Source organism: Notolepis coatsorum, assembly GCF_963971535.1.
Source record: "Notolepis coatsorum genome assembly, chromosome: 7".
Taxonomy (NCBI): Eukaryota; Metazoa; Chordata; class Actinopteri; order Aulopiformes; family Paralepididae; genus Notolepis; species Notolepis coatsorum.
In genome coordinates, this window is record NC_140171.1 from 38,985,805 (window position 1) to 39,013,763 (window position 27,959).

General features: G+C 42.8%; 1 protein-coding gene across 1 annotated transcript in view; it reads right to left on the bottom strand.

Moving 5' to 3' along the window:
* Positions 1–2,654: 2,654 nt before the first annotated feature.
* Positions 2,655–27,959, bottom strand: part of pde5aa (phosphodiesterase 5A, cGMP-specific, a) — a gene marked incomplete at both ends in the record, with an annotated part of 86,099 nt that continues 60,794 nt past the window's right edge. Inside the window, 10 exons of the mRNA XM_084318259.1 lie at positions 2,655–2,765; positions 3,440–3,523; positions 4,571–4,645; positions 8,619–8,682; positions 9,032–9,109; positions 9,396–9,496; positions 10,151–10,238; positions 14,451–14,545; positions 23,997–24,125; positions 27,783–27,929. Of these exons, the coding sequence (XP_084174385.1) occupies positions 2,655–2,765; positions 3,440–3,523; positions 4,571–4,645; positions 8,619–8,682; positions 9,032–9,109; positions 9,396–9,496; positions 10,151–10,238; positions 14,451–14,545; positions 23,997–24,125; positions 27,783–27,929 (972 nt within the window). The remainder of the gene's footprint in view (positions 2,766–3,439; positions 3,524–4,570; positions 4,646–8,618; positions 8,683–9,031; positions 9,110–9,395; positions 9,497–10,150; positions 10,239–14,450; positions 14,546–23,996; positions 24,126–27,782; positions 27,930–27,959) is intronic.

Genomic DNA, 27,959 nt, shown 5'->3' on the forward strand with positions numbered 1-27,959 from the left:
TAATCCATCGATTTTCAACGTGGGGTCCGGGGACCCCCAGGGGTCTTTGAAGGGGTTCCAGAGGGTTTCTTTCTTGATGCGGGTGGTTTGAGCAGATTTGTAGGAATCCCAGCATTTTAACATCATATTTCTCATGATACTCATCATAAAGTATGTTCGCACCACAGAAGGTGAAGGGTCAGTGAAATGTCACAACCCGTAAACTCTGGTATCATGGGACCCATGTTTACCACTGGTATTTACCACTTGGTTGGCCGTTTGAGTGCAACATCCTGTCCAACTTTACGAGTTTACAAGGACCGACCGAACGCACAATTCTGATTTAATCAGACAATGCAGCACCTTGCCACGTGGTAAGTAAGTAAGTAAGTATTTATAAAGCACCTTTCATACATGTCATGTAGCTCAAAGTGCTGTACACAAACATAGGCATATATAACGATAAAAGCAATAAAGTCACAGTGATCAGTTAAGATCAATGTTTAAAAAATAAAATAAAAATAAAAATAATAATAATAATAATAATAATAATAATAATAATAATAATAATAATAATAATAATAATAATAATAACGTAAAAATGAAAATAACGTAAAAATGAAAACATGAAAACAGTCATTTGCTTACCAGTTTGGGAGAACTGTCTGCACAAACATGTCCGCTCAGTAGCAACCGGAAGTAGGAAATGCACTAAACCAATGCACTTGTACGGTAGGTAGCAATGTTAGCTCTTATAACGCTAGTGTAGTGGTGTGGATGAATGTGACATCGTGTACGATTCTTAACCCCCCTCATCCCCAATCTCTCGTCTTCCACTGCGATTGATTGGCCAAGTTGACTCAAGTTCTACTTTCTCGCGGAACTACCCCCCATTCAAGAGAAGGGGAAACTTGCCTTTTTCCTCTCATTGCCCTAAACATAAATCTTTTGGCCTCCAAAAAAATACAAGATTCTATTTTGTTTTGATGTATTTTGATTTTATTGAGGAGTGAATTTGAGACCACTTGCTTAACACAGGGCATAATAACAAACACCACGATGACATAAGACCTAAGAAGCTAGTGCAGTGCCTATACTTGTTACATTTAGTAAAAACAATCAATATTCCAACTATAATACACATCAGCCCTCAACCCTCCATGTGGAAACGTTTGGAAACCCCTGGCCCAGACATACCACAGGTTGGCCATGTTGCAGAGCTTTAAGCTTAACAAAATAAATAAAAGAATCCAACAGAATCAGTAGATGATAATAAATCTATCATACTCTCAGGTATAACTAAGTGTTAATTAAAGGAGTGATTCGCTGCTCTTCTTATTATTTCCTTCTGTTGAGGCTGTACAGAATATATATATATATATAATATATATATACAACATAGTATTATGTTGAATAAGCATGTCATTTAGCGGTTGAGCCTTGGGCTGTCCTCGCTTAGTCAACTAATAGGTTGTTTTGGTCTTACTCTACTAAGATGTTTTTGATCGATTAGTTAAACAATTTAATAATAATAATTTCTCATGCTGAATGACTTGTGGAAAAAATTCATGAGAACATCTCTATTAAACACAAGATCCTTCTGCATGATTCTATGTGGGAAATTATTATTATTACACACATCATGGTGAGATGACCAATTCGCTCACTCGCTGATGAGAGCGGAGAATAACGTTGACAGATTTTCGATCAACAAATCAGTCTACAAAATCTACTGTTCGTCAACCAAGAATTAATTTTGTCGAGGACAGTCCTAGTCAAGAAGACATGGTCCACATTCCACAGAACCTGAACACCAGTCTCTTGCACTGTCCACACATACAGTCTCTTGCACTGTCCACACACACAATCTCTTGCACTTTCCACACACACAATCTCTTGCACTGTCCACACACAGTCTCTTGCACTGTCCACACACACACAGTCTCTTGCACTGTCCACACACACAGTCTCTTGCACTGTCCACACACACAATCTATTGCACTATCCACACACACAATCTCTTGCACTTTCCACACACACAATCTCTTGCATTGTCCACACACAGTCTCTTGCACTGTCCACACACACAGTCTCTTGCACTGTCTACACACAGTATATTGCACTGTCCACACACACAGTCTCTAGGATAACCAAGATGTATACATCTATAGACCTGTAGATAACCAAGATGTATACATCTATAGACCCATAGATAACCAAGACGGGCCCACAAGAAGATGGAAAGCAATGGTGGGGGTGTGTTGCTCATCTAATCAACTTGTATTCCCCATCCCTCCTCCTTGCCTCATAATCTACCAAAAATAATCAACCTAAGTACAGGGCGACAGGAGGTAGAGAGCGGTCATCTGGTAATTGGAAGGCTTCCCGGTTCGATTCCGGCTCCTTACGGCAGCGTGTTATAGTGTCCTTGAGCAAGACACCTAACCCATAACTGCTCCCGATGAGCAGGTTGGCACCTTGCATGGTCGCCCCCGCCGTCGGTGTGTGAATATGTGAGTGAGTGGGTGAATGTCAGGCATAAATTGTAAAGCGCTTTGGATAAAAGCGCTATATAAATGCAGTCCATTTACCAAAAGGCAAGCTAGTCCAACCTCTTCTGAATGACAAATCTCATTCCTTTTCTCACAGGCTACTTCTTTTTTCTCTCTCTGTTGTTATTCCTCGTTTTCTTCCAATCCTCCATCTGCAAGATGCTGCCAGTTTTCTCTGTTCTTCTCACAACCATTCACCAGAGGGCAGAAGGTCTTAAATAATTTTGACAAAGCCTGAGAGAGAGAGAGACAAAGTGAGTGAGTGTGTGAGAGAGAAAGAGACAAAGTGAGTGTGTGTGTGTGTGTGTGTGTGTGTGTGTGTGTGTGTGTGTGTGTGTGTGTGTGTGTGTGTGTGTGTGTGTGTGTGTGTGTGTGTGTGTGAAAGAGAGAGAGAGAGAAAGAGAGACAAAGTGAGTGAGTGAGTGTGTGAGAGAGAGTGAGAGACAAAGTGAGTGTGTGTGTGTGAGAGAGACAAAGAGAGTTAGTGTGTGTGTGAGAAAGAGAGAGAAAGAGAGAGAGAGACAGACACACACAGGTGGAAATGTAGAAAAAGATAAACAAAGGGGGTATTGCAAGTGGTGAGGGAATAGTTTCTTTAATAGTTGTCATACAGAAGTACAGAATACTTTTATACAAAATGCTTCTTACTGTTACGCTCCAGAGACTGTGCTAGACAAGATAAGTATGAAATAAAATAGTATAGCATGTAATAGAAGTAAAAATAGAAGTCACAGTGTTCAGTATAGACATATGTACAATGTTCGATGCAGAATAGAAGTAACTGAGTTACCATACAATATACAATATACTATGCAATGTACTAATATACAATACTATATAGTGCAAAGCAGAAATAGTTAGTGTAGTTATTATAATCATCACTGCCACCACCATCAACAACAACATACCTTGTAGAGTGGATGGCAGATCCCGTCAATATACTCAACCTGTATGTGAGGCAGTCGAGTGCTCTTCTCCCTGTTCATGACATCCTAATGCACAAAGACAGGTAGTCAGAACAGAACTGTTTCACAGGACTGTTTCCTCCTCTAATATACTGTACAGTGTATGCAACACCTCCAGAAACAATAGTAGTGAGTAGTGTTTGAAATAACAAGAGAAAGTCTCACTCACTCACTCACTCACTCACTCACTCACTCACTCATTCACTCACTCACTCACTCACTCACTCACTCACTCACTCACTCACTCACTCACTCACTCACTCACTCACTCACTGCCTGTGTATGTCGTACTTTCATTGTTACCTATAGGTAAAGTATGATACTACCAACCCAAAAGCAGTAGAGCTGCAGTGATGCCAGTAACTAGTTACTAAGTAACTAGTTACTCTAATCTGATTACTTTTTTCAGTAAATAGTAATCTAACTTGTTACTTTTTACAAGCCAGTAATCTGATTACAGTTACTTTTCCAAGTGGCTGTGCATTACTATTTAGTTACTATCTCATAATGCTGATGATAAGAGAGCCAGGGGTACAGTCAGCTAGACCGGAGATGGGACGTGCGCTCGCGCGCGCACGCACGCACACAGCCACACACACATGTTTACGTTTATAGCTGATTTTAGAATGGCTTCAGCATGAAGTTAAATCAACTATCCAGTTCGTTTTATAGTGTAATTTGGCTACTTGAGAGAGAGTGAGAGAGTGAGAGTGAGAGTGTGAGAGAGAGAGAGAGAGAGATTCATGTTACGCGCGACTTGCGGATGGCAACTGATGGCTGATGACGTCTCATGATGACCTGTCTGAGCAGCCAATCATGATTTATGACATTATGCACTTTCAATAAAGCATTATTTAAAAAAAAACTGTTGTCATTCTTATGTTGTGGCAGCAGCAGGGGAGACGACGACGACTTTGTAACCTAGTTACTTTCAAGGTAACTAAGTTACTTTGATAATCAAGTAATCAGTAAAGTAACTAGATTACTTTTTAAAGGAGTAATCAGTAATCAGATTTTTTTACAAGTAATCTGTAGCATCACTGTAGAGCTGTAAGTAATACATTAAAAACTTACAATGGGTTCAGTTTTGAACTCCTGTTTTTCCTTGTCCCCCTGTGCAAAGAACTCTGTGGAAACCAGGTTGGCAATCTAGAGAGAGAGAGAGAGAGAGAGAGAGGTTTATGTGTAAATAAAAATTGTGTGTGTGTGTATGTAACCTGGTCGGTTCGGACATGCCCCGAGTGGGAGTTGAACCCCGGTCTCTCACGTGACAGGCGGCATCACAGACCACTATACCAAGAGGTGAATTCAATTCTAAGTAATGGGTCTGGATGCCTCTGGGGAGTGAGTTTACTTGCAGTACCGCTGCCGTCCACAGTCACTTCACAACACTGTCCATCGTGACTGTAGGATAGACACACGGTACCTCCGTTACATGTACTTGTGTGCAATTGTAAGTAAGCAATTGAATGAGCCGGTAAAGCAGTGCTGATAGATTGTGGAAATGAAGACCAGTTCACTCTACGTGACTGGTTTCTGGTTGGTCCCTGTGGGACACTCTACAGCTGCCGTCTTAGCCTAGATCGTGGAACCAGGGGCAGGTAACACTAGAAGATCGCTTGATTCTGAATTTGTTGTCACGCATGTTTGGGATCTTCTGGCTTATTATTGTAAAATAGTTATCTACAACATTTTAATTTATCATAATAACATACAGCTGTATTTCCAAAAGCCTGGTCATATAAAGAGACACAACCGATATGATGCACATAGAATAATCAACATTTACAACACCCTTCATCAGCCACACAAGAAGAGTTTGATTCCTAATGAGGTATTGGCATTTCAATTTGTGCTCTTCATTTCGCACATCTCCCAGTGAGCCTTTTCACATTGTATGTCCATAGTTAAGACGTCTTCCCACAATGTCCAGACGAGGTGTGAATATAGTTCCACAATGAAAACCCAACAGACCCACACATGTGTAGACACTTGAATGTGTCTGATTAAGACTTTTAGATATGTTCCCTTAGGAGAACCGAACCAGCTATGTTCGTTATGACTGTTGACAATAATCCGTCCATTTTTGCCATTCAAAGCATCGTTGGAGGACGAGCATTAGGGGGAGCTGTGGGCGTCAGTCTGGTGGTCTGTAGGGGCATGCGGAGAGGATGCAGTAACAACGAGGAAGCCACACGTGAGGTGCCCTTCGGAGTAAGCCACAAGAGGGAGCGGGCATGTACAGAGAGAGCTCCATTTTGAAAATGTGAGAAATACCAAACGTGCACCGGAGCAGAAGAAATAACGCTGCATGCCGCAAGTTTATTGATACCTTGGGGCTAGATCCACAAAGAATGGATTGCACGGAGCAAGTTGCACCCTTACTTACAATTCATTATGAATTGAAAATGGGGGACCCTGATGTAAACAAGACGAAAGTCTTTCTCTGGTCTGCATCCCCTTAACAATTGTGTGTATTGAGCCGTACTGTATTGTACCCATTCTGCAATCTGTTAATACAATTTTCATTCAATCAATCACCGTGCAGATTGATTGATTGACTGAACTACCCCAGACATTGTGTATGCGGGGCTAATCAGAACCTTGGCTATAGACCCTCACGTGCGGGCGAGACGATTAACACTTTGAGTGCCACGGGTCCGGTGCCCCGGAACCCCGTTGCGTGCCACCACCCACTTCAATAACAGAGCTCTCATATTTGCGAACGCATAAACTATATCTTAAATTATGGCTATGTGTCTAATATGGCCGTCGCTTATCAATGACTTGTTTGCAGTCAACATTGTCGAAACAGATTGTTTTTTAATCGGTTCATTTCCGTTTTATACCATTTTGAAAAATGCTAGTTTTTTGAAAGTTCCAGAAGAAAATAAAAATTCTGTGATAAAACACCCTTTACTGGAATACACTGGAATATGATGAATAGTTTTATGATGAATAGTTTTATTTTCGGTCTTTGTTTACAGATAAATCAAAAACACACATGTGTGGACTTTCAAAAGGAAAAGAAAAAAAATCACAAATCACAAATGTACATATTCAAAGTAAGCTCACACACAAAATCCAAACTCAATGACCGAAAAAAGGAATAGGCTGAAGCACATGCTTATTTTTGCCTATCCTTTACAATTCTTAAAAACTAAATATACTTTAATATAAGAAATACACAAGACACGTTGTAATTTTTCGGCCTATTTATGAATCATTTTCAAATAAACGCTAGATTATCGATAGTATATGTGTACTTATGCACACTATAGAAGCGGGCTGAAAAATCGATTATCTTATTTCCTGATCGCACACACACAGACACACACATACACACATATGGCACATGCTGATATATAGGTGAAAATAGCTCTGATTATCCCAAGACTGGTAAAATAGATTCCTTACCTCAGATCAGATGTTCTCCAAAAAGATTATTCCAATTCCTGATCGCCATTCCAAATATCAATCACGTTTATTGATCCAACGCTGGGTACTGGAAACACACATTCTCAGCTGTTCTGGTGGTGCGTTTCATTCAATCCAATCCAAAGGGGTGCAGTACCATCCGGAGAGATGATAGGGGGCGGTATTTTCCCTGTTCGAGTTCAGACAGATCCCCACTGGTAACGTGAGGCTAGATTGATGAAAAATGAATGGAAATCGATAATAAAAAAAAAACGAGAAAAAGACGAGATCTCTCGTCGCTGGCACTCAACGGTTGGCATGAACTAACGAGAAATCTCGTCGCTGGCACTCAAAGTGTTAAAGGTGCATTCCGCACCTGCAGCGTTGGGAAGTATCACCCGTTTTATTTTGACAACATTGATAGCATGCTCGGGACCGAGTGAAGGGGCTGTCCTGTTTTGGGCCACTACGTTCTCTAGCCACGACATGGCGCTGCAACGGGGGGTTTATTATTTTGTAATGCCGGCTTAGCTATAGTGAATATTTTTTCTAAAGTGTTTGTTTATTTTGAGTGTATTGTGTTACCAGCGTTTTCAGGCTGGGAAGTGTGTGCTGCGAGCGTTCACCAGTACAGTAGCACAGTTGTGCCGCCACAGGGTGAAGGTCTATCAATAACATACAGTGCTATGCGTGGGACTGCCGGGACGCCTTTAAAGGGAACGTTCACTGTGTATGTACTTTGGTAATGTAGTGTTTTCTTTACCTAAGAAGCAAAGAGACTGTTTATGGAGGAAGCAGTACTGTCATCATTTGTTTATGTGACTGTGAATTTTCAATTACAGTAAAGCTCGGCTGAGAAACTGTATACCTGTTGTGCTGTGTCTATATCCATTTACTGGGAATAGGGAATTGATCGTCGTCCTGCATTGCCAGTGATCAATGTGTGTAAAGGGGTCCTGCACTAATGTGAATTCTCAACAGCGGAGCAATAGGGTACTATTTTGGGGGAGACTATATTGATCACTACTTTCACCAGGTGTGAGGGGGTACGCCGCTTACTAGACGGGACGCAGTTGTAAAGGGGGTTACAGGGTACCGATGAGTATTTGTCGTTATAAAGTCCTGCATGACTACTGTACCTGCTCCTAGGTTAGTAAATTCTAAGGCCCTGTCTACTGCCTTCCCACACCTTGCGTCTAGCAACGCGGCCACTACAGTTGGGGGTTCGGTGGGACTTAGCTCCTCCATGTACCTACTATCCGGTGTTCGTATAATCTCACCCTCACTAAGCGGAGGTAATCCACCCTGCTACCCATGTGTATCATTTTTAACAAATCTCATGTCCAGTAAACCCATGGCATGCGTATGGATCTTTTCTTGGACATCAATTTCCTCCAATCTTATTGGCTAGTGCCCTTTTGGACTTCCTAGATCAGACTGTGATCACTCCGAGTCCACAGAGGAGTCAGTGCAGACAAGTGCAGATATTGAAGTTGTAAATATCAAACATGGCTGACTAGTCTGCTGCTGGATAGGCTATTTTTACAGCAGATATTTTGACTTGTCAATGTTGTTTGTCATAGATGGGTAGACACAGGTGTAACCATAGATATAGAAGAACTAACTATCTATATGTCTCCAGCTTTAGTCTACATTTGTAGAATGTGTTGAATGCGTGACGTGAAAACCTGTGTAATAAACCTACCCTCTTTTGCTCTGGCCAAGGCTTCGTGATGGCAGAGATGTCACTAGCTGTCATCAACATTGACCTGTAGAGTAGATGCACATGCAAATATCATCATGATAAATATTGTTTTTAGTAAATGAACAAAAATGGGAACATTCGTCACCAGACTTTCGTCACCAGACTTTTCGTCACCACACATGCACACACATGCACGCACTCACATATACGCATGCACACACACATAATTATGTTCACACACACATGCGCACACACACATGCTCACACACACATGCGCGCACCGCACACACACACACACACACACACACACACACACACACACACACACACACACACACACACACACACACACACACACACACACACACACAACATACAGTATGTAGGCTTCATATTATTCATGTCATGCTCACCTAAGAAGATCTCTTTGTTTCTCATTCTTCCAGGATACTGTACCTTTCTTAGCAAGAGAGAATAACTCATCTCTTCTCCTGAAAAACAACAAGCATATCACTTGATGTAATAATAATATTATTATTAATAATACTACTACTATAATAATAATAATCCATATATTATTCAAAGACAATAACTCACCCACTCACTCACTCACTCACTCACTCACTCACTCACTCACTCACTCACTCACTCACTCACTCACTCACTCACTCACTCACTCACTCACTCACTCACTCACTCACTCACTCACTCACTCACTCCAAACCTCACTCAGAGCATCCAGCCACTATGAGGACTGTGACACAGCAGAACACACACCCCAAATAGACGGACAGGTCGGTAGCAAGGATGGCTCTCTTGATCATGGGGAGGACAGCCTTGTAGTCCTTCTTAGACAGACCGTTGAGTATTTGACTCCCCTAGAAATGGAGAGAGAGAAAAAGAAAGAGAGAGAGAAAAAGAAAGAGAGAGAGAAATAAAGAGAGAGGGGGGGGGGGGTAATAGTGAATAAAAAGATAATGTATGTATTTATGTGTGTATTTATGTAACATTATGTACATCTACATACTGTACGTAGATTCAGATCATTTATAGATTTGTGGAATAATGAATAAAACAACCCTCTTACTGTCTTCCTACTATACTAATATGTCTTTACTACTATGCACTCACCACTGCAGCACCCACGTTTCAGCCCTGTTTGATGGACATTTGCTTTTTGCTTTTTTTGGATAAAAGCGTCAGCTAAATGACAAAATGTAAATGTAAATGGTTGGGTGGATGGATGGATGGATGGGTGGGTGGGTGGATGGATGGATGAATAGATGGATAGATAGATAGATATATAGATAGATAGATAGATAGATAGATAGATAGATAGATAGATAGATAGATAGATAGATAGATAGATAGGTAGGTAGGTAGGTAGGTAGATAGATAGATAGATAGATAGATGGATGGATGGATGGATGGATGGATGGATGGATGGATGGATGGATGGATGATGGATGGATGGATGGATGGATGGATGGATGGATGGATGGATGGATGGATGGATGGACCCAAGGTCTCACTGAGTTGTTGAGGATGAAGAGGCACAGATTGTAGTGGTGATTCTCCAGGGAGGAATGGCCATAGAGCTGAGCTAAAGGTTGGTGACTCCTGAAGGAGAGGAGGAGAGAGAGACAGACCTCATTTACAAATGGCTTCAACATGTGTCAACATGTGTCTCTGGTGATCAGATTTCAGTTGGATGGAGCTTGAGCACTTGAAAATCCAGGTGTATATTTCAAAGCAATTCAGGACAGGATCACCCTGATCCAGATTCAGACATTTCAAGATGATCAGATCCTGATTATCAGTGCTTTGAAGTACTGGAACATTACTGAGAAACATTACGATTTTCTAACCTTGAAATGATTTATAATACTTGAGGGGCTTTAAAGATGCAATATGTTACTTTTTGACGTTGAGTGTTAATTTCTATGACCCAACAAATGTAAACAATCTTTTATTTTTGGCTAGACACGACAGCGACCCATTCCTAGAAACGCAAATGTCTGTGAGTGAGTGAGTGAGTGAGTGAGTGAGTGAGTGAGTGAGTGAGTGAGTGAGTGAGTGAGTGAGTGAGTGAGTGAGTGTGAGTGAGTGAGTGAGTGAGTGAGTGAGTGAGTGAGTGAGTGAGTGAGTGATCGGTTGGATGAAGTTATCCAAATTGGCAAAAATGTCACACACCCATATAAGGCATGGTCACACATGCGCGAATGAAGGCAAATTACCATACAATGGAAGTGAATGGGAAGCTAATGTTCACCAGTATTAATTTTGTGCATGCGTGACCGTGCCAATACATGGTCCAGCCATATACAGTACTAGGTTTTCACCTAGTCCTTATTTAATTTTTTAATTAAATTAATTTAATTTTAATTAATATTTATTTATATATATATATATATATATATATAAAACTATCTGACGGCTCTTGATACAATGAATAGCAGTTTACAAATGCTAATATTTTTTGCATTTGATGGACTTTGATGGACTTACTGGCGCACGTTGCAAATGATTTATGAATGAACTTTACGCAAGGATTACGCACGAGTCCACTGTCAACTCAGCCGCTATCAGTGTGGATCATAAGTCGCAAAGCACATTATCAAATAACTCTAAATGTCAGAGAAACCCAAGGGTGCGAGTTGGACTGGTCCAATCCAGGATGAACACGCAGCTGAAAGAGAGCTTTTCCGACTGATTGGCTCTCGCCATGGTAAACTCGGTGCGCTAACAAGGAAGAGTAATGAAATTAAAGCATTAATGGATAATGTCCGTGATTATGAAAATAAGGAAAATGTTGAGGATGGTTTGAAGACATTTAACACCTTGTTGGGGGAATTTATGGAATTACATGTGTCTGTGCAATCGTTTTTGTCTCATGAAGAACAAGAGGCAGATCATCTTGACTGGTATGAGCCTAAACTACTGCGCTTCAAACTATTTCTAAATAGTGTGGATAAAGGTGGCTGGGTAGCGCAGTGGAGAATGCACTCGCCTACCACCGCAGAGACTCTGGGATCGAATCCAGCTGTCAGCGGTACCGCCGGCTTGGTCAGTCGTTCCTACTAACACAATTGGCAGTGTTAGCGGGTGGGAAGTCGGCGGGGTATGTGTTCCCTCCCTCGCTGTGCAGGAGCCCTGACCGACCTGTAGGAGTCGCTGTTTACAACGACCAGGACCCACCCCACCGGCTTTCCACCCACTGACACTGCCAATTGTGCCAGTATGGACGACCGACCAAGCCGGAGGTACTGCGGCAGCCGGATTCGATCCCACTGTCTGCGGTGGTAGACAGGCGCTTAGTCCGCTGCGCTACCCGGCCGCCCATACACCGGTCGATGTTGATAGGAAAGTTGTGTCTAAACAGACACTCAATGGTGATGGTGTGGATGAAAAGGTTGCGCTTACAGTCGACAATAAAGGAGGATGTGAATGAGAATGATGATGTACAGGGTCAACTGAGGAAGTACAGGTTCAAACGCCACCTGCTGGTCCAATTATATACTGCCATCATTCAAAGCATACTCACCTCATCAATCATAGTCTGGTACGGTTCTGCACAAAAACACTCCATTCACAAACTTCAGTGCATAATCAACAAGGCCTCTAAAATGATAGGTTGTGACCTTCCCTCCCTGGACTCCACTCTTAAACATGTCGGGATGGACTACTTTGGGCCCATCGAGATGAAAAGAGGACGTGGTACTATGAAAAGATACGGAGTCATTTTCACATGTCTGGCCTGCCGAGCCATCCACCTAGAAGTAGCCCACTCCCTGGACATCAACTCCTGCATTCACGCCCTTCAGCGATTAATTTGCCAGAGAGGACAAGTGAAGGAGATCAGGTCAGACAATGCCACTAACTTCGTAGGCTCTGCCCGTGAACTGAAAGAAGCTATGAACCAGCTGAACAGAGGCAAGATCGAGAAAGCCTTAGCAGGATGGCATATCATGGAGATTCAACCCTCCCCACGGTGCCCAGTGCCCACCATGGTGGGGTGTGGGAGCGGCTTATCGAGCAGGTGAAGCCCGTTCTCCATTCCACCCTGAGGCAGCAAATACTGGACGACAAAGCTTTGCAGACGGCCTTCTGCAAAGTGGAAGTGATACTGAACAACCGCCCAATCACCTCTGCGTCAGACGATCCAGGTGACTTGGAGGCTGTGACACCCAATCACCTCATTCAGTTGAAAGGGAAACCTATTCTTCCACCTGGTCTGTTCAGCAAAGATGATGTCTACGCCTGAAGACGATGGAGGCACGTGCAATATATCCAGGAGAAGGTGGACTAAGGAGTATCTGCCAATGATGCAGAAGCGTCAAAAATGGAACAGCAAAAGGAGGAACTTCGCCCCTGGAGACATAGTCCTCATCGTGAACAGCCAAGCTCCTCGCAACTATTGGCTGATGGGCCGAATCATCAAAACGATGCCAAATGCACTTTCCAATCCACATACAACCACCACATAATGGGAAATCGGCATTCACTTGTCACTGTTCAGACCACGTTGCACATACAATGAATGGAGTTTGGATAGCTTTTGCCTTCTGGAGACAAATGTCCCTCCCTCTCAAAGAGTGCTGTCAACGTGCGTATGTCAGGAGAGAGATGGAAAACCTGTTTCACAAACAGGCGCAAGTTATTGTTTTAAAATATTGTCATAGCCTATGCCTGTGTGTTTTTAACATTGCTAAATGTTCGTATTTTTTTTTACAACTTTTTCTCCCATTTTCTATTTTTCTCCCATCCCAATTTTTTCATATCGTCCAATTTTACCCTCCCCTGTCTCGAACGCTGTTAGGCCATGCCTCCCACAAGCCGGCTGCAATGTGGACTAAGCCTTACATCACGTGTCCCCTCCGGTACTCGAGGAAGCAGCAGTCGCATCTTTTCACCTGCACAGCGCGATCTCTCAGCGTCGGGGGTCTGCGTTTGGAGGGCACACCGCCCCTGTCGCTTCCTGATTCTGCTGTGCAGGCGCACCAACCGACCTGTAGGAGTCGCTGTCCACAACACCCGATCCCCACCCATCAGCTTCCCACCCCCTAATACTGCCAATTGTATTAGTATGAACGACCAGCCAAGCTGATAGCAATGCGGAGAGCTGGGCTCGAACCCAACGTCTCCTGCATTGGTGGTGAGCGCCTTGCCCACTGCACCACCTAGCCGCCCATTTAAATTGTGTTTTTATGGACCAGGAGTGGAATTGTATCCTGAAAATAGTGTGACTAATTTATCAGTTTTAAATATACTACAAAGAAAATGGTGGTGTGTTGCTAATAGCCTAAGTTCTGACATGCTGTGTGTTTTATTAAATGTTTTTCTTTAAAGAGTTGGGGTGCCGTGGGGGGTACAACTATTTCCAGGGGTGCCTTGGCAAAAAATAATAGTTTGGGAACCACTGGTCTAGATACCACTGGATGGAGACAAATGTCCGCTGTCAATCAACTGTGACACAACTGTGGCTAAATCATATCTAGGCCCATTCCAGGCACCAGATGTGTGCATGCCAGGTGTAAAGTAGGGGCGGGATGAACAAAGCGATACTGCAATATATACCCCTAGTACAAATGGGGTCCAGAGGATGGGAGAGAGCATTAAGAGGTGGATATCCTAGAGCTGTGACTGAGCAATGTGGAGTGGTTTGACAGAAAGGAATAAAGATGTTGCAGATGATGAATGGCAATTGAGAATGAGAGCATGTCAAATAGGATATGAAAGTAAATGTGCGCTAAGCATGAATTGGATCATTCAACCAGGTGGCTAACACAGTCACTAGGAAACAGAAAGATGAAAAAAAGCAATGCAGTTCACTTCTGTATATATGAGTTGCTGACTCCTCTGTGGTCCAGGTCGTGGTTCAGTGTGGCAATCATCAGAGCTAGGATCTCCAAACGAGAAAAATTTTCCTGACAGAGAGAAAGAGAGAGAGAGGGAGAGAGAAAGAGAGAGAGAGAAAGCAAGAGAGAGAAAGAAAGAGAAAATTAGAAGGCATTTTGTCATTAGAGACATGATTATAGATAAAGAACAGAGACATTTTTATTTGTTGACCTATCTCAAACCCTCCTTCTTTCTTGATCCTCCAATCACAACAGTTGCTTCCCTGGGGAAAAGTTTCTAAAAGTAAATTCCCACCTTCTGTGAGGATTGGTTCGTTCCCCGCCACATGCTCCTTTAAGGTACTGTGTTGATTGGTGCATTCCCCGCCACACGCTTCTGGAGCGATTACCAATTCCAGCACGCACCTGTCATAGTTTGTGATTAGCGCTCCAGAGGCTTCATATACTGGGACCTTCTTTCAATCGATGTTGGGTCGTTTTGAATACTACTGCTTCTGCCTGCTTTCCCCCTGTTTTGTGCCTCGTCTACTTTCCCTCCAGGACATCTTTGGATTGCCGCTGGTGAATATCTCAATCCTCCGTTTGGAGCTGCGCCTTGTTGCCCGCTTTACGCGTTTGCGCTTTGGTGAGTTTTGGAACCAAACCCTTTTTGGATTATCTGTTTTGTGTGTTTGGATAACACTGAAGAGTATCGTTTTTGTTTGCACTGGACTCAGCTAAATTGTGTGTTTTGGATAACACTGAAGAGTATCGTTTTTGTTTGCACTGGACTCAGCTAAATTGTGTGTTTTGGATAACACTGAATAGTATCATTTTTGTTTGCACTGGACTCAGCTAAATTGTGTGTTTTGGATAAACACTGAAGAAGTACCGTTTTGTTTTGTTCTGGACTCAGCTAAGGGAGGACTGAACTGCACTGCCTCTGTGTACTGTTGGACTGTTGTTGATCTCTCTCTCTCTCTCTCCGTTTCCACTCCGAGTTGGAGCTGGGAGTATATGCAGAGCCGCAACGGCGTCAACGCCGATTCCCCACCTCTAACACCGGGAGGATCTGCAGAGCCGCAGATAACTCTGCCGAAGGCAGTCTCCTTTTTTGTTGTTCAGAATTGTTACTTGACTCTTTTTGATTCTGTAAATAAATACGCCCTAGTGTTTGGCTAACTCTGAACTACCTGTCTGTGCCGTGCTGTTGAGGTCGGTTTCAAACCCTAACACCTTCCCTCTCTCTAATGTTACTTACATAGCAGTTTGTTTACAATCACAAGTAAAGGCCTGGCTACACTGATCCATAAAAAAAATCGTCAGCCCTGTCCAATAAACAGATACTCCTCATTGAAAAATTATTATAAACAGACATAGACGGACAAACACAACGGATCAATGTAGCCGTGCCCTACATTTAAAAGTGTGCAAGTTACAGTAGAGAGAGTTGAGAAGAAGAGGATGAAAAGAGAGAGACGGAGGTATCACAATAGAAAGTGATTCATTCTACCAGACAAGACAGACATAGGTGGTTTAAGACCCCGGTGGAAACAGATAAGATGAGTCTCAAATGAATCCTGGGCTGTCCCCGACTAAGGATTTGGATAGTCGACTATGATTGGCCAAAATGTGCCGTCAGTCATTCGTTTTTTTGTATCATTCCATTTGGGCTGTGGGGGGTGCTTAATGTCTGAAGGAGTCGACTGAAGGCTTCTTGTCCTCTGCAAAAGCATGCAATTGGTCCACTGATGGATACATCTTGATATTTGGGTAGCACTTTATAATAACACCCTGTTATAATACATTTATAAGGTATTTGTAGATAATGAACTAATCATGAACAAACCATTTATATACATTCATAAATGATTATTAAATCATTTATAACTATATTTGTATAACATCTACAAAGTATTTATAACGCATTTAGTGGATAATGAACTAATCATGAACAAACCATTTATATACATTCATAAATGATTATTAAATCATTTATAACTATATTTGTATAACATTTACAGATTAGTTCTACATTATTTATAACTCATTATCAACATTGTTTGTACTTGATTTGTTCATCATTACATAATGTTGTTTAATGTGTAGTAACACATTTGTAGATGCTTTGAAAAATGGATATGAAAAAACGACTATACTGTATCTCCATTTATTTTTCATGTTCAACAAATGATTTGTTAAGACATTCATAAAACATCTATAAATCATTTGCAGATGCTATTGTGTGCCCTAATCTAAAGTGAAGCCTATTCATCATTAACAAATGTCTAATACAGTTAATTATTTGTTTACTTTTTCATCACATGTTACAAATGTTGTAGACAGCTTTCGGATACACCCTTCTTTGTGACAAAATCAAACAGTGACAGAATTAGGACTAAAGATAAATGCAATTCAATTTTATTAACATATAAAATACATGTGCATGACATATAGTGTAACATGGGGGGGCACTAGGACCCAGGAGTATCTAGAGAGGAAGTCTCACGCGAGTGAGACTTGACGTCACGTGTGTTGTGGCCATGCCTAACAATTTTATTAACATATAAAATACATGTGCATGACATATAGTGTAACATGGGGGTGAGACTTGACGTCACGTGTGTTGTGGCCATGCCTAACAATTTTATTAACATATAAAATACATGTGCATGACATATAGTGTAACATGGGGGGGCACTAGGACCCAGGAGTATCTAGAGAGGAAGTCTCACGCGAGTGAGACTTGACGTCACGTGTGTTGCCGTCTGTTTGAATGGAAGCACGATACATGCAGAACCAAGTTATCCATGCTTCTTCTTCTTTCGTGTAACGTCAGAGGTCCAACTCCGTATCTTGTAGCCATGCCCTTAACTCTGGTCCCACATCAAAGAGGCTGGCTTCCGAGGGTGGCTGCCCCACGCTTTTAATAAGGTATGAGCAGGTTAAACACCTTTTTTGTTGGTAAATCTATTCCATAATTTCCGACCTACAAACAACTCTTATATGTTGTGTAGACATACTTGATGTGGTGGGCGCTACGGGAGACCTGACGGCGGAAGCACAAGCCCTGGACGACAAGCGTAATGCAGATGCATACTGTACACAAGTATGCCTCACAGACAGTGAGGGGCGCCGGCATACAGTGACATTTAAGAACGCTCTCTACGTACCATCGTTCCCACAAGGACTATTCTCTGTAATAGCTGCTACTGTGAACGGTGCCAGAGTGTTCTTCATTGAAGGTAAAAATGTTCTTGTAGAACCCAACGGTACGCGATTTAACATAGAGGTGTACCAGAGAATGTATTATCTGCAAACAGAGTGTAATGACAACGACAAGTGTAATGATGATAATGATATGTGTAACGTGACTGTCAGTCACGATATTCAGACATGGCATGAGATTATGAGTCATTGTAATTACGAGGATTTACTGAAACTTCAAGCAGTGACAGAAGGCATGCACATTGAAGGTGAAAAGCGTATACCTGACAAAGAATGTGTAGTGTGCATAAAGGGGAAGTTTACTCAATCGAGAAACAGAAATCCCATAGAAAAAGTAAAGGTACCACTTGCGCTAGTTAACACAGATCTAGCCGGTCCAGTAAGAAACGAGTCCATAGGAGGCTTTAGATATGTACAGTCTTTTACAGATGTGTGCACAGGGGCAGTGTTTGTTTACTTTCTCAAAGCAAAGAGTGACACACTCCAGGCCACGGAAAAATTCCTGGCAGACATAGCCCCTTATGGTAACGTAAGATGCTTGAGGTCCGACAACGGACCGAGTTCACAAACAGAGAGTTCCAATCACTGTTGAGGAGGAACAAGATAAGACACGAGACGTCATGTCCATATTCCCCACACCAGAACGGAGTGGCAGAGAGGGAATGGCGCACTCTTTTCAAAATGGCTAGGTGTAAGCTAGTAGACAGTAACTTACCTAAGAGTCTATGGCATTATGCGGTGCAAGAAGCCGCTTACACCAGAAACAGGTGCTTTAATAAGCACATGGGCACCACCCCGTATACAGCACTGACAGGAAAGAAGTGTAATCTAGCTAGAATGCACACATTTGGATCAGTGTGTTATGCTTACCTGCAGGACAGAGGAAAGCTCGAGTCCAGATGTGAAAAAGGACTCTTTGTAGGGCACGACAAAGGACGCCCCGCTTTCCTAGTTTATTATCCCATTAAAGGGGGAGTGCAGAAACACAGGCTAGTCAAGTTTGTCACATAGCATGGTCGTGCAGACAGACAGTCAGCAACCCCCAGAGGGCGATGACGAGGAGCACCCGAGGGTGACGTCACGTGCCCCAAGCAGTGGGAGGTATCCCTCAAGGGAACACAAACCCTCAAAGTATCTGACAGACTATGCCCGGAGAGGAAGTGACGAGGATGACAGTACACTTACCACCATTGATTACTGCTACAGGGTAGTCAGTGGGGTACCTCAGACCTTTAAAGAGGCCATAGTGTTCCCTGAATCAAATAAATGGGAGAGACAATGGATGAGGAGATGAGGTCCCTAGAGGACAACCACACCTTTACTCTAACCAAGTTACCAGAGGGCAGACAGACAGTGGGAGGGAAATGGGTGTACTCAATCAAGGAGGGTATTGAAGGCCACGACAAGTACAAAGCGAGATTTGTAGCTAAAGGTTACAGTCAGAGGGAGGGGATAGACTACGGTGAAACATTCTCCCCCACAGCCAATCTGACCAGTGTAAGGGTAGTGATGCAGAAAGCAGCTGAGGACAATTTGATTTTACATCAGATGGATGTGAAGACAGCCTATCTGCACGCACCCATAGATAGGGAGATATACATGGAACAACCTGAAGGTTACGAAAAGAAAGGAGAGAAGCTAGTGTGTAAGCTAGAAAAATCCATTTACGGCCTGAAACAGTCTGGGCGAAATTGGAATGAGATGCTTCATACATGTCTCACTTCCTACAGAACCCAGTAGACCCCTGTGTTTACTCAAGAGAGTCAAAATAGTCAGGAAAAGTGATCATCATCATTTGGGTGGATGATTTGATCATCGCAGCAGACAACACTAGAAACCTAGAACAGGTGAAAGGTATGCTCTCCACCAGATTCAAAATGAAAGACCTTGGACGGTTAAAGCATTTTCTAGACATGGACTTTGAACAGTCTGCCAATTGTGTAAAAATATCCCAAAAGAGATATGTGGAAAAGATCCTGAAACGTTTTGACATGCAAGAATGTAGATCAAGGGAAACACCATGTGATCAAAAATTAGACTACCAGGAGGATGCTCAGAAACTGACAGATGTAAAAATTTACAGAGAAGCTGTGGGTAGCCTCATTTATTTGACAACATGTACTCGCCCTGACCAATGTTTTGTAGTGAGTAAATTGTCACAGCATTTTGCTGACCCCACAGAGGAGCATTGGATTACAGCAAAACATGTTTTTCGTTATCTCAAAGGTACAGCAGATAAGTCAAGTCAAGTCAAGTCAGTTTTATTTATATAGCACATTTCCAGGCAGCGGCAGCTGACACCAAAGTGCTTCACAAGCAAGTTGATAAAAACAAAATAATGTGATGCAAGATATAAGATTAAAAACATAATAAAGCAATGAAAGCAATAAAAACTGGTAGGACACAGTAAAACAAATAGGATAGAAGGGCCAGGGGTCTAGTGGTAATTAAGTAGGGGGGAAGGCCAAGGAGAACAGGTAGGTTTTCAAGAGTGATTTAAAAGCCTGCACGGTCTGGGCGGTCCGTACGCTGAGGGGGAGGCTGTTCCACAATTTAAGCGCTACGGTGGAGAAAGCTCTGTCTCCCCTAGTCTTGAGCCTGGTTCTGGGTACCACCAATAGCAGCTGGTCAGCTGATCTGAGGGATCGGTGGGGGGTGTGGCGTTGCAAGAGCTCGGACAGATAGGAGGGAGCCGTGCCATTTAATGATTTAAAAACATTTAGGGCTAATTTAAAATCGATCCTAAAGCTAACAGGCAGCCAGTGGAGCGAGGCCAAAACTGGGCTGATGTGTTTGTGTTTTCTTGTTTTGGTGAGGAGGCACGCGGCTGCGTTCTGCACCAGTTGCAGGCGGCGGAGGAGGGATTTGTCGATGCCTGTGTACAGAGCATTGCAGTAGTCGAGGCGAGTGGTGACAAAGGCATGTATCACCGTCTCTAGGTTACTTTGGGAGAGGTATGCCTTTGTCTTCGCCAGGAGTCTAAGGTGGTAAAAGCTGTTTTTAACTACGGTGCTGACCTGTTTGTCAAATTTAAAATTTATGTCGAAGATGACCCCGAGGTTCCTGACAGAGGTGGAGAGGTTTGGACCCAGGGGACCAAGTGCGTCAATGAGGGGGGCCGGGGGGGGGCACTATTAAAAACAATGACCTCGGTTTTCCCTTCGTTCAATGTCAGGGAGTTTTCGGACATCCAGCACTTGATTTCTGCCAGGCAGTCAAGCAGTGGTTCTATTGACGTCTTCCCTTGGGTGGGCTTTAAGGGGAGGTAAACCTGCACGTCATCGGCAAAGCAATGGAATGAGATATTGTGTTTTGCCAAGATCTGGCCTAGGGGGAGTATATATAGGAGGAAGAGAGTGGGAGCCAATATCGAGCCTTGGGGCACCCCGCAGGTGAGGGGGGCCACAGAGGAAGTGAGGTCACCGAGTTGGACAGAGAAGGTCCTATTACTCAGGTAGGACCGGAACCAGTCTAAGACAAGGCCCCTAAGGCCTACGTAATGCTCGAGGCGAGCTAAAAGGATGTGGTGATCTACCGTATCAAAGGCGGCTGAGAGGTCAAGGAGTAGTAGTAGGGATGAGTTTCCTGCATCAGCTGCTGAAATCAGGTCATTTAAGACACAGAGGAGGGCCGTTTCAGTGCTGTGTCGTGGTTTAAAGCCAGATTGGAATTTATCATGGATGTTGTTGTGTTCAAGGAATGATTGTAGCTGTATGTAGACTATGCGCTCCAGGATTTTTGATAAAAATGGTAGTTGTGAGATGGGTCTAAAATTGGCGAAGACAGAGGGATCGAGGTTGGGCTTCTTTATCCGGGGCTGGACCACAGCATGCTTGAAGGCAGCCGGGACACATCCAGTGCTGAGGCAGGCGTTTAGTAGGGGTAATAATGTGAGGAGGACAGGGTCAGGTACTTCCTTTAGGATGCGCGAGGGGAGTGCGTCTGAGGGGCAATTTGTTGGTCGCAGGTGTTTAATGGCATCGGAAAGGGAGGAGAGGGAGACCGGGGCAAACTGGTCAAAAACAGCAGGCAGTCGGTGGGGGGGGAGGAGGGGCAAGATAAACAGCTGTGTTTCAGAAAGAGCAGCGAGGGCTTAGGGCTTAAAGCCTACAGTGATGCAGACTGGGTAGCTGACACCACAGATAGAAGAAGTACCACAGGATATTGTGTGAGTTTGAACCCAAACAGCTCACTGGTTTCGTGGAAAACAAAGAAGCAGCCCACAGTGGCACTATCAACTTGTGAAGCCGAAATATGGCTCTAGCTATGACAATACAAGAATGTATTTATCTAGAACAACTGCTCAAAGGGATGGATACCTATGTATATAAGAAGACTGTTGTTTACGAGGACAACCAGGGAACCATTGCGATTGCTAGAAACCCTGTGTGCCGGCAGAGATGTAAACATGTCGATATAAAATATCATTTCATCAGATCTGTCATCAGAGAAGAAAGAATGACACTGATTTACTGTCCAACGGACGACATGGTAGCAGACGCTATGACGAAACCTGCTTCCAAATTGAAATTGAAGAGATTTGCAGAGGTCATCTTTGGTGTGTAAATATTGACTGCCATATTATTTTTGATGTTCTGAATTGTATTATTTTCTTTGTAAAATTGTTTTTGAAGAAGTTATACAGTGTACTATACAACCCTAAGTGGGAGTGTTAAAGTTAGAGGTTCTATGTAGGATTGCAAGTAACTGTCTAACTGTATATATAACTGTTTCCACTAGAGGGCGCTCTAGGCGGAGCCACTAATGCTGCCACCAGGTGGCGAGTATTTAAGGAGATGTCTCCTCCCCCTCTCTTTCCCACCTGCCTCTCACCGAGAGGAGAACTCTTGTACTGCTGCTTACCATGTGAATAATAAACCACGCCAAAGGCTAAAGATAGAAACCATGCCTCTTGACCACATTATTGTCGCCCCATAGTTTCTGTCAACAGACAGCTGTCTATTTCATCTCCTGTGAGGGATAGCTGTCAATCCCTGGTCTCTGTGGTTAATTGCCTCATGGGTCGCCAGGTGTGTGGGCTTGATTGCACCTGATTCAGTGCAGCTGTGCCTATGGCAATGCTGAGTCTATTTAAGTTTGGATCTCGCAGTGTCAACTGCTTATTCATTTCCTAGTGTTGGCTATCCTTTTGGCCACGCTTATTTTATTGAAGTGTAGTGCTGATTTCTGATTCAGAATTTAGCCTTTATTGTAGTCATTCTTGTTTTGGGCTACTGCCGTTATTCTACACAACTCCCTTAGTGGAGGTTTATTGTTTACGTTTTCAATATAAACTCCGTTATTAGGAGGTGCCTTTGTGGCTTATTTATTTTTCTACTATACCTCTTTATTGAGTGTAATCCTGTTTTTTGGACTTGATTTATTTTCTTAAATACTCACTTTGAGGCTTCCACCTGTAAAGGTTGTTTTGTGTTGTTTATTTTTTCCCCTTCTCCTAAAAAGTCTGCGTAAGCAAGCAGTTTAGTGGTTATTCGTTAAAAGTCCCTATTATCTGCTCGTGACCCACATACACACCCACAGCCCTCACAGAGTGAGTGAGAGAGAGAGAAAAGACAAGACAAGAATATAATAATAGATACAATTTACAATCACAAGTAAAGGCCTGGATACACTGGTATACAGTAAATAGAATAAACTAATTCAGTCAGTTTTTTCATTCAATAGAATTTAATGGTAAATGGTGCATTTATATAGTGCTATTATCCAAAGTGCTTAACAATTTGTTCCTCACATTCACACACTGACGGCGAAGGGGTTAAGTGTCTTGCTCAAGGACACTTTGACACGCTGCCCGGGAGGAGCGGGAATAGGACCTTCCGGTTACCAGACGACAGCTCTACCTCCTGAGTCACTGTCGCCTCAAGAAGGGACGCATGTTTTTCTAATGGACTTTAAAGGTAGAATCTGTAATCCTCAAACCTCTAGGCAAAAAGTTTGGTCTCATGTGTGGGTTGGGGTTTAGTAACGTGTTATACTGTTATACTATATTTCTCCAGCAGTAGCAACCCCTCCCCTATCCCCACTTAACTCCAACTCACACATCATATAAAGTGTGTTTCTATACGTTTAATACATGTGAGGAACCACTGACTCATTGTTAGCTTTTTGGAGGCGAATCCACAGCTGAGCTATACTTTCCTTTACTCGTGTGCGCACGCACGCACACACACACACACACGCACGCACACACACACACACGCACACACACACACACACACACACACACACACACACACACACACACACACACACACACACACAAACACAAACACAAACACACACAAACACTGACCTGGAACTGATCTGTGTTCATGAGCATAGCAAACATGCATTGTGCTGTACTCAGTCCATGTCTCCAGTTGTGATAGGGCACGTTGTGTCTGTAACCACGTCTTACACTCAGCACCCACCGACAGAGACTCTGGAAGAGGGTGTTGGAGAGAGAGAGATGGGTAGTGTGAAGAGAGAGAGAGAGAGAGAGATGGGTAGTGTGAAGAGAGAGAGAAAGAAAGACAACGATGGGTAGTGTGAAAAGAGAGAGAGAAAGAGAGACAACGATGGGTAGTGTGAAGAGAGAGAGAGATGGTAGTGTGAAGAGAGATAGAGAAGAGATAGACAGAGAGAGACAGAGATAGGTAGTGTGAAGAGAGAGAGAAAGAGAGACAATGATGGGTAGTGTGAAGAGAGAGAGAAAGAGAGACAACGATGGGTAGTGTGAAGAGAGAGAGAAAGAGAGACAACGATGGGTAGTGTGAAGAGAGAGAGAGAAAGAGAGACAACGATGGTTAGTGTGAAGAGAGAGAGAGATGGTAGTGTGAAGAGAGATAGAGAAAGAGATAGACAGAGAGAGACAGAGATGGGTAGTGTGGGGAGAGAGAGAGAGATGGGTAGTGTGATGATAGGGAGAGAGAGAGAGAGAGAGATGGTAGTGTGAAGAGAGAGAGACAGATTGTTATGTTTTGTACTATCCATATATTTCATAATAAAACAATTCTACGTCTATTCTGCATCGAACATTGTACATATGTCTAAACTGAACACTGTGACCTCATTTTTTACTTCTAATTTTACTATGTTATTTTATTTCATACTTATCTTGTCTTGCACAGTCTCTGGAGCGTAACAGTAAGAAGCATTTTGTATAAAAGTATTCTGTACTTCTGTATGACAAATATTAAAGAAACTTGAAACTTGAAGTAATTAGAATAATATAAGCCTACTGTAACGATTCATTACTCACGTGTATACAGAATATGTGTGTGTGTGTGTGTGTGTGTGTGTGTGTCTGCCTTATGCATCAGCACCAAGCCGTTTCTCCACTGGCTCTTAAGTCCAAAGCACACGGCGGGCGAGCAACGTCGCCTGGCGATGCGATCAGCTGTCGCTCAATGACAATCGCTTAGCACCCCACACCACACACGACCGTTCACGTAATAGTATACGTTCACTACCACCGATTGACCTGAAGATGTCCTCAGAGATCTACGATAGCCTACTATAACCACTGCTATGACAGCAGCATTAATAACTCATTGACTGCCAATAACGAGTATATTCATGCAAACTGTTTGTGAGTGAGGTGGCAATATTGATCCAGAAGGTGCGTTTTTCACCAGACTACATTGGGAGTCCGCATTTCTGGTAAATCAGAAAAATACTAAAGCCAAACCGGCGAGGATGTAATGTTACCGGGACATCAGGGGGGGGAGACATCCCTTCTCCAACTAATGTTATTTATTTAAATGATTCCTGTTAATTAATAATTAACATAAGTAGCATTAAATAATACGTAGGTTATTGATCAATGAATGTATTGATACATTAATTTATATTACAAATGATACACCAGTAGAAATGTTATTTCCTCATTGTCCTTGCTGTGTCGCCTGGCAGTATTTAGCCAGGCGACAGAAGTTGCTGCGCGATCGTCGCTGTGGCTTCTGTCATTCATAACAATGGAAGCAATACAATTCTGTCGGTCGCCTGGCTTAAAAAATCGGTCGGCTGGCAAAAATTTACCGCCTTGTGCATTGGACTTTAGATGTGAGCAAGCAACGTAATAAATAAATAAAACCAACAATAAATAATATCATAGAGAACAAGATGGTATATGGAATATTAATACAGTCTATTCCACTAGCTACATCCGCGCGATTGGGTTTAGTTCTTATTTATTTTCGGACATGGTTTGTTGAGTCATGACTATATATGTAAAACGTAATTGTTAACACTTTCAGCACCAATCCCGTAAAAAGTAGAGTTATCTCGCCAACGGTTGAGCGCCAAAACCTGAGAAAAGTCGGGTTTTCAATCGTTTTCATCCTTTTTTCTTTTATTCGATTTTAATATTCTAGTCTCACGGACCTCAGTGTATCATTGGGACTCATTCTGAGACCTCGAGAATGCAATGCCGGCCGAATCCTGCTAGGTGGCAGTATCACCTACCCTTTGAAACCTTATTTCACACTGTGTGTTAAATTTTATATGGTCCGGGCAGAGAAATGGTACCCGGGCAAATGAAAGGCTTCATTCGAGCCACTTGGAACGCGTCCAGCACACTTGATGCATAGTTTGTCCCATTTCATGTCAGGGACCCGATCAGTCAATTGGAATATTAATTTTGGAATACATCCTAGCAAAGGTAAGGACTATATGACATCAATCCTACTTTGATCCTACATTTATTTCACATCGATCGCAACGATCATATGTAACGTACTCCAAAACGTATGCCATTGCTGACGATCAGAGCATCACAAAACGACCCGCCCCCTTTGATGCCTTCATGATGAAACATAATACCTATTATATACCTTTGATTTGGAAATAGTATCGTGTCCAGGCGAGCAACGCGAACGACTTTAGCAAAATGCACATAGCGCTCCATAACTCAGCTTCCAGGAATTTGAATCTTGGTAACTTTCTCATAATTATGAGTTCTCACACAATGTAGTGTCCAACTTTACTCTTATAATGGTTCACTAAAACATCCCCCTGTGTTATTAACTTTGACAGTCCTATATCTAAGCAACAAAGACAACTTCTTTTGAGCTTGTTGTGACATTATATCTAGAAATGGATATATTGTTACATTCCTCTCTCCCTCCTAGGCCCGCAATCCCTCTGCCATAAAAGCTCCAGTCTATTCACCACTTGGATGCCAGTTTGTAATCTCTGTGAGCAGCTACCAGCCTTTTAACCTCTGTCTCTGTGAGCAGCTACCAGCCTTTTAACCTCTGTCTCTGTGAGCAGCTACCAGCCTTTTAACCTCTGTCTCTGTGAGCAGCTACCAGCCTTTTAACCTCTGTCTCTGTGAGCAGCTACCAGCCTTTTAACCTCTGTCTCTGTGAGCAGCTACCAGCCTTTTAACCTATGTCTATGTGAGCAGCTACCAGCCTTTTAACCTCTGTCTCTGTGAGCAGCCTGCTCTACCCCTGCTCAACCCTGGTTCACCCTTCTGCAGCCTGCTCAACCCCTGTTCACCCTTCTGCAGCCTGCTCAACCCCTGTTCACCCTTGACTCTCTCTTTTCCACTCCACAACGCTACCCAGTCCCAGGCCCGTTCTCCACCACTGGATTGGATCACAATACTCTCTCAGACCTCAATAAATACACCCAGCATTAGGTTTTCTCTGCACTCCGTGTTCTAACTGTTTCATACATCTGGGTCTCTGGTCTGGCACCTTAACATATACTGTATTATCCTTCAAAGTCTGTCAAAAAAGTCTGCTATCTATCCATCCAGATAATCTCGGTGTGATTTCCCTATTTTTGGAGACATCTGCCATCACTCTAATACATTGGATCTGAATGGCACTCAGTTTGTGGCGTTCAAAGCAACATTGCTTTTCAGTTTAAATGTGTATTCTTTTTATAAAATATTTTGTTTTGTTTTGGGTAAACTGCCCCTTTAACAATTTTATAGATGCATTATTTATTCAGTTTGGGAATATCCACTTTGTCACAAAGTTCAACTGGCATGCCTGGTTAAATTATGGTCACAAACGTATGTACCAAAACTGATCCTGGATCAGTTGTCCTATTCTGAGCTTTATAAACAGTGCCCTATATCTGTTACCTGGTAGTCAATGTTGAAGTCCTGTACCAGTTTGAGGTCCAGGAACATGCGGATGGTGGCCTGTGTGGTGGCATCCTCCGGCAACCGTAGATCAGAGAAATGAAAGTCTAGAACAAACAATGATTCCGCAGAAGGAATGGTGGCCTCCTGGGAAGAGGGAAAGAAAAAGATATATTT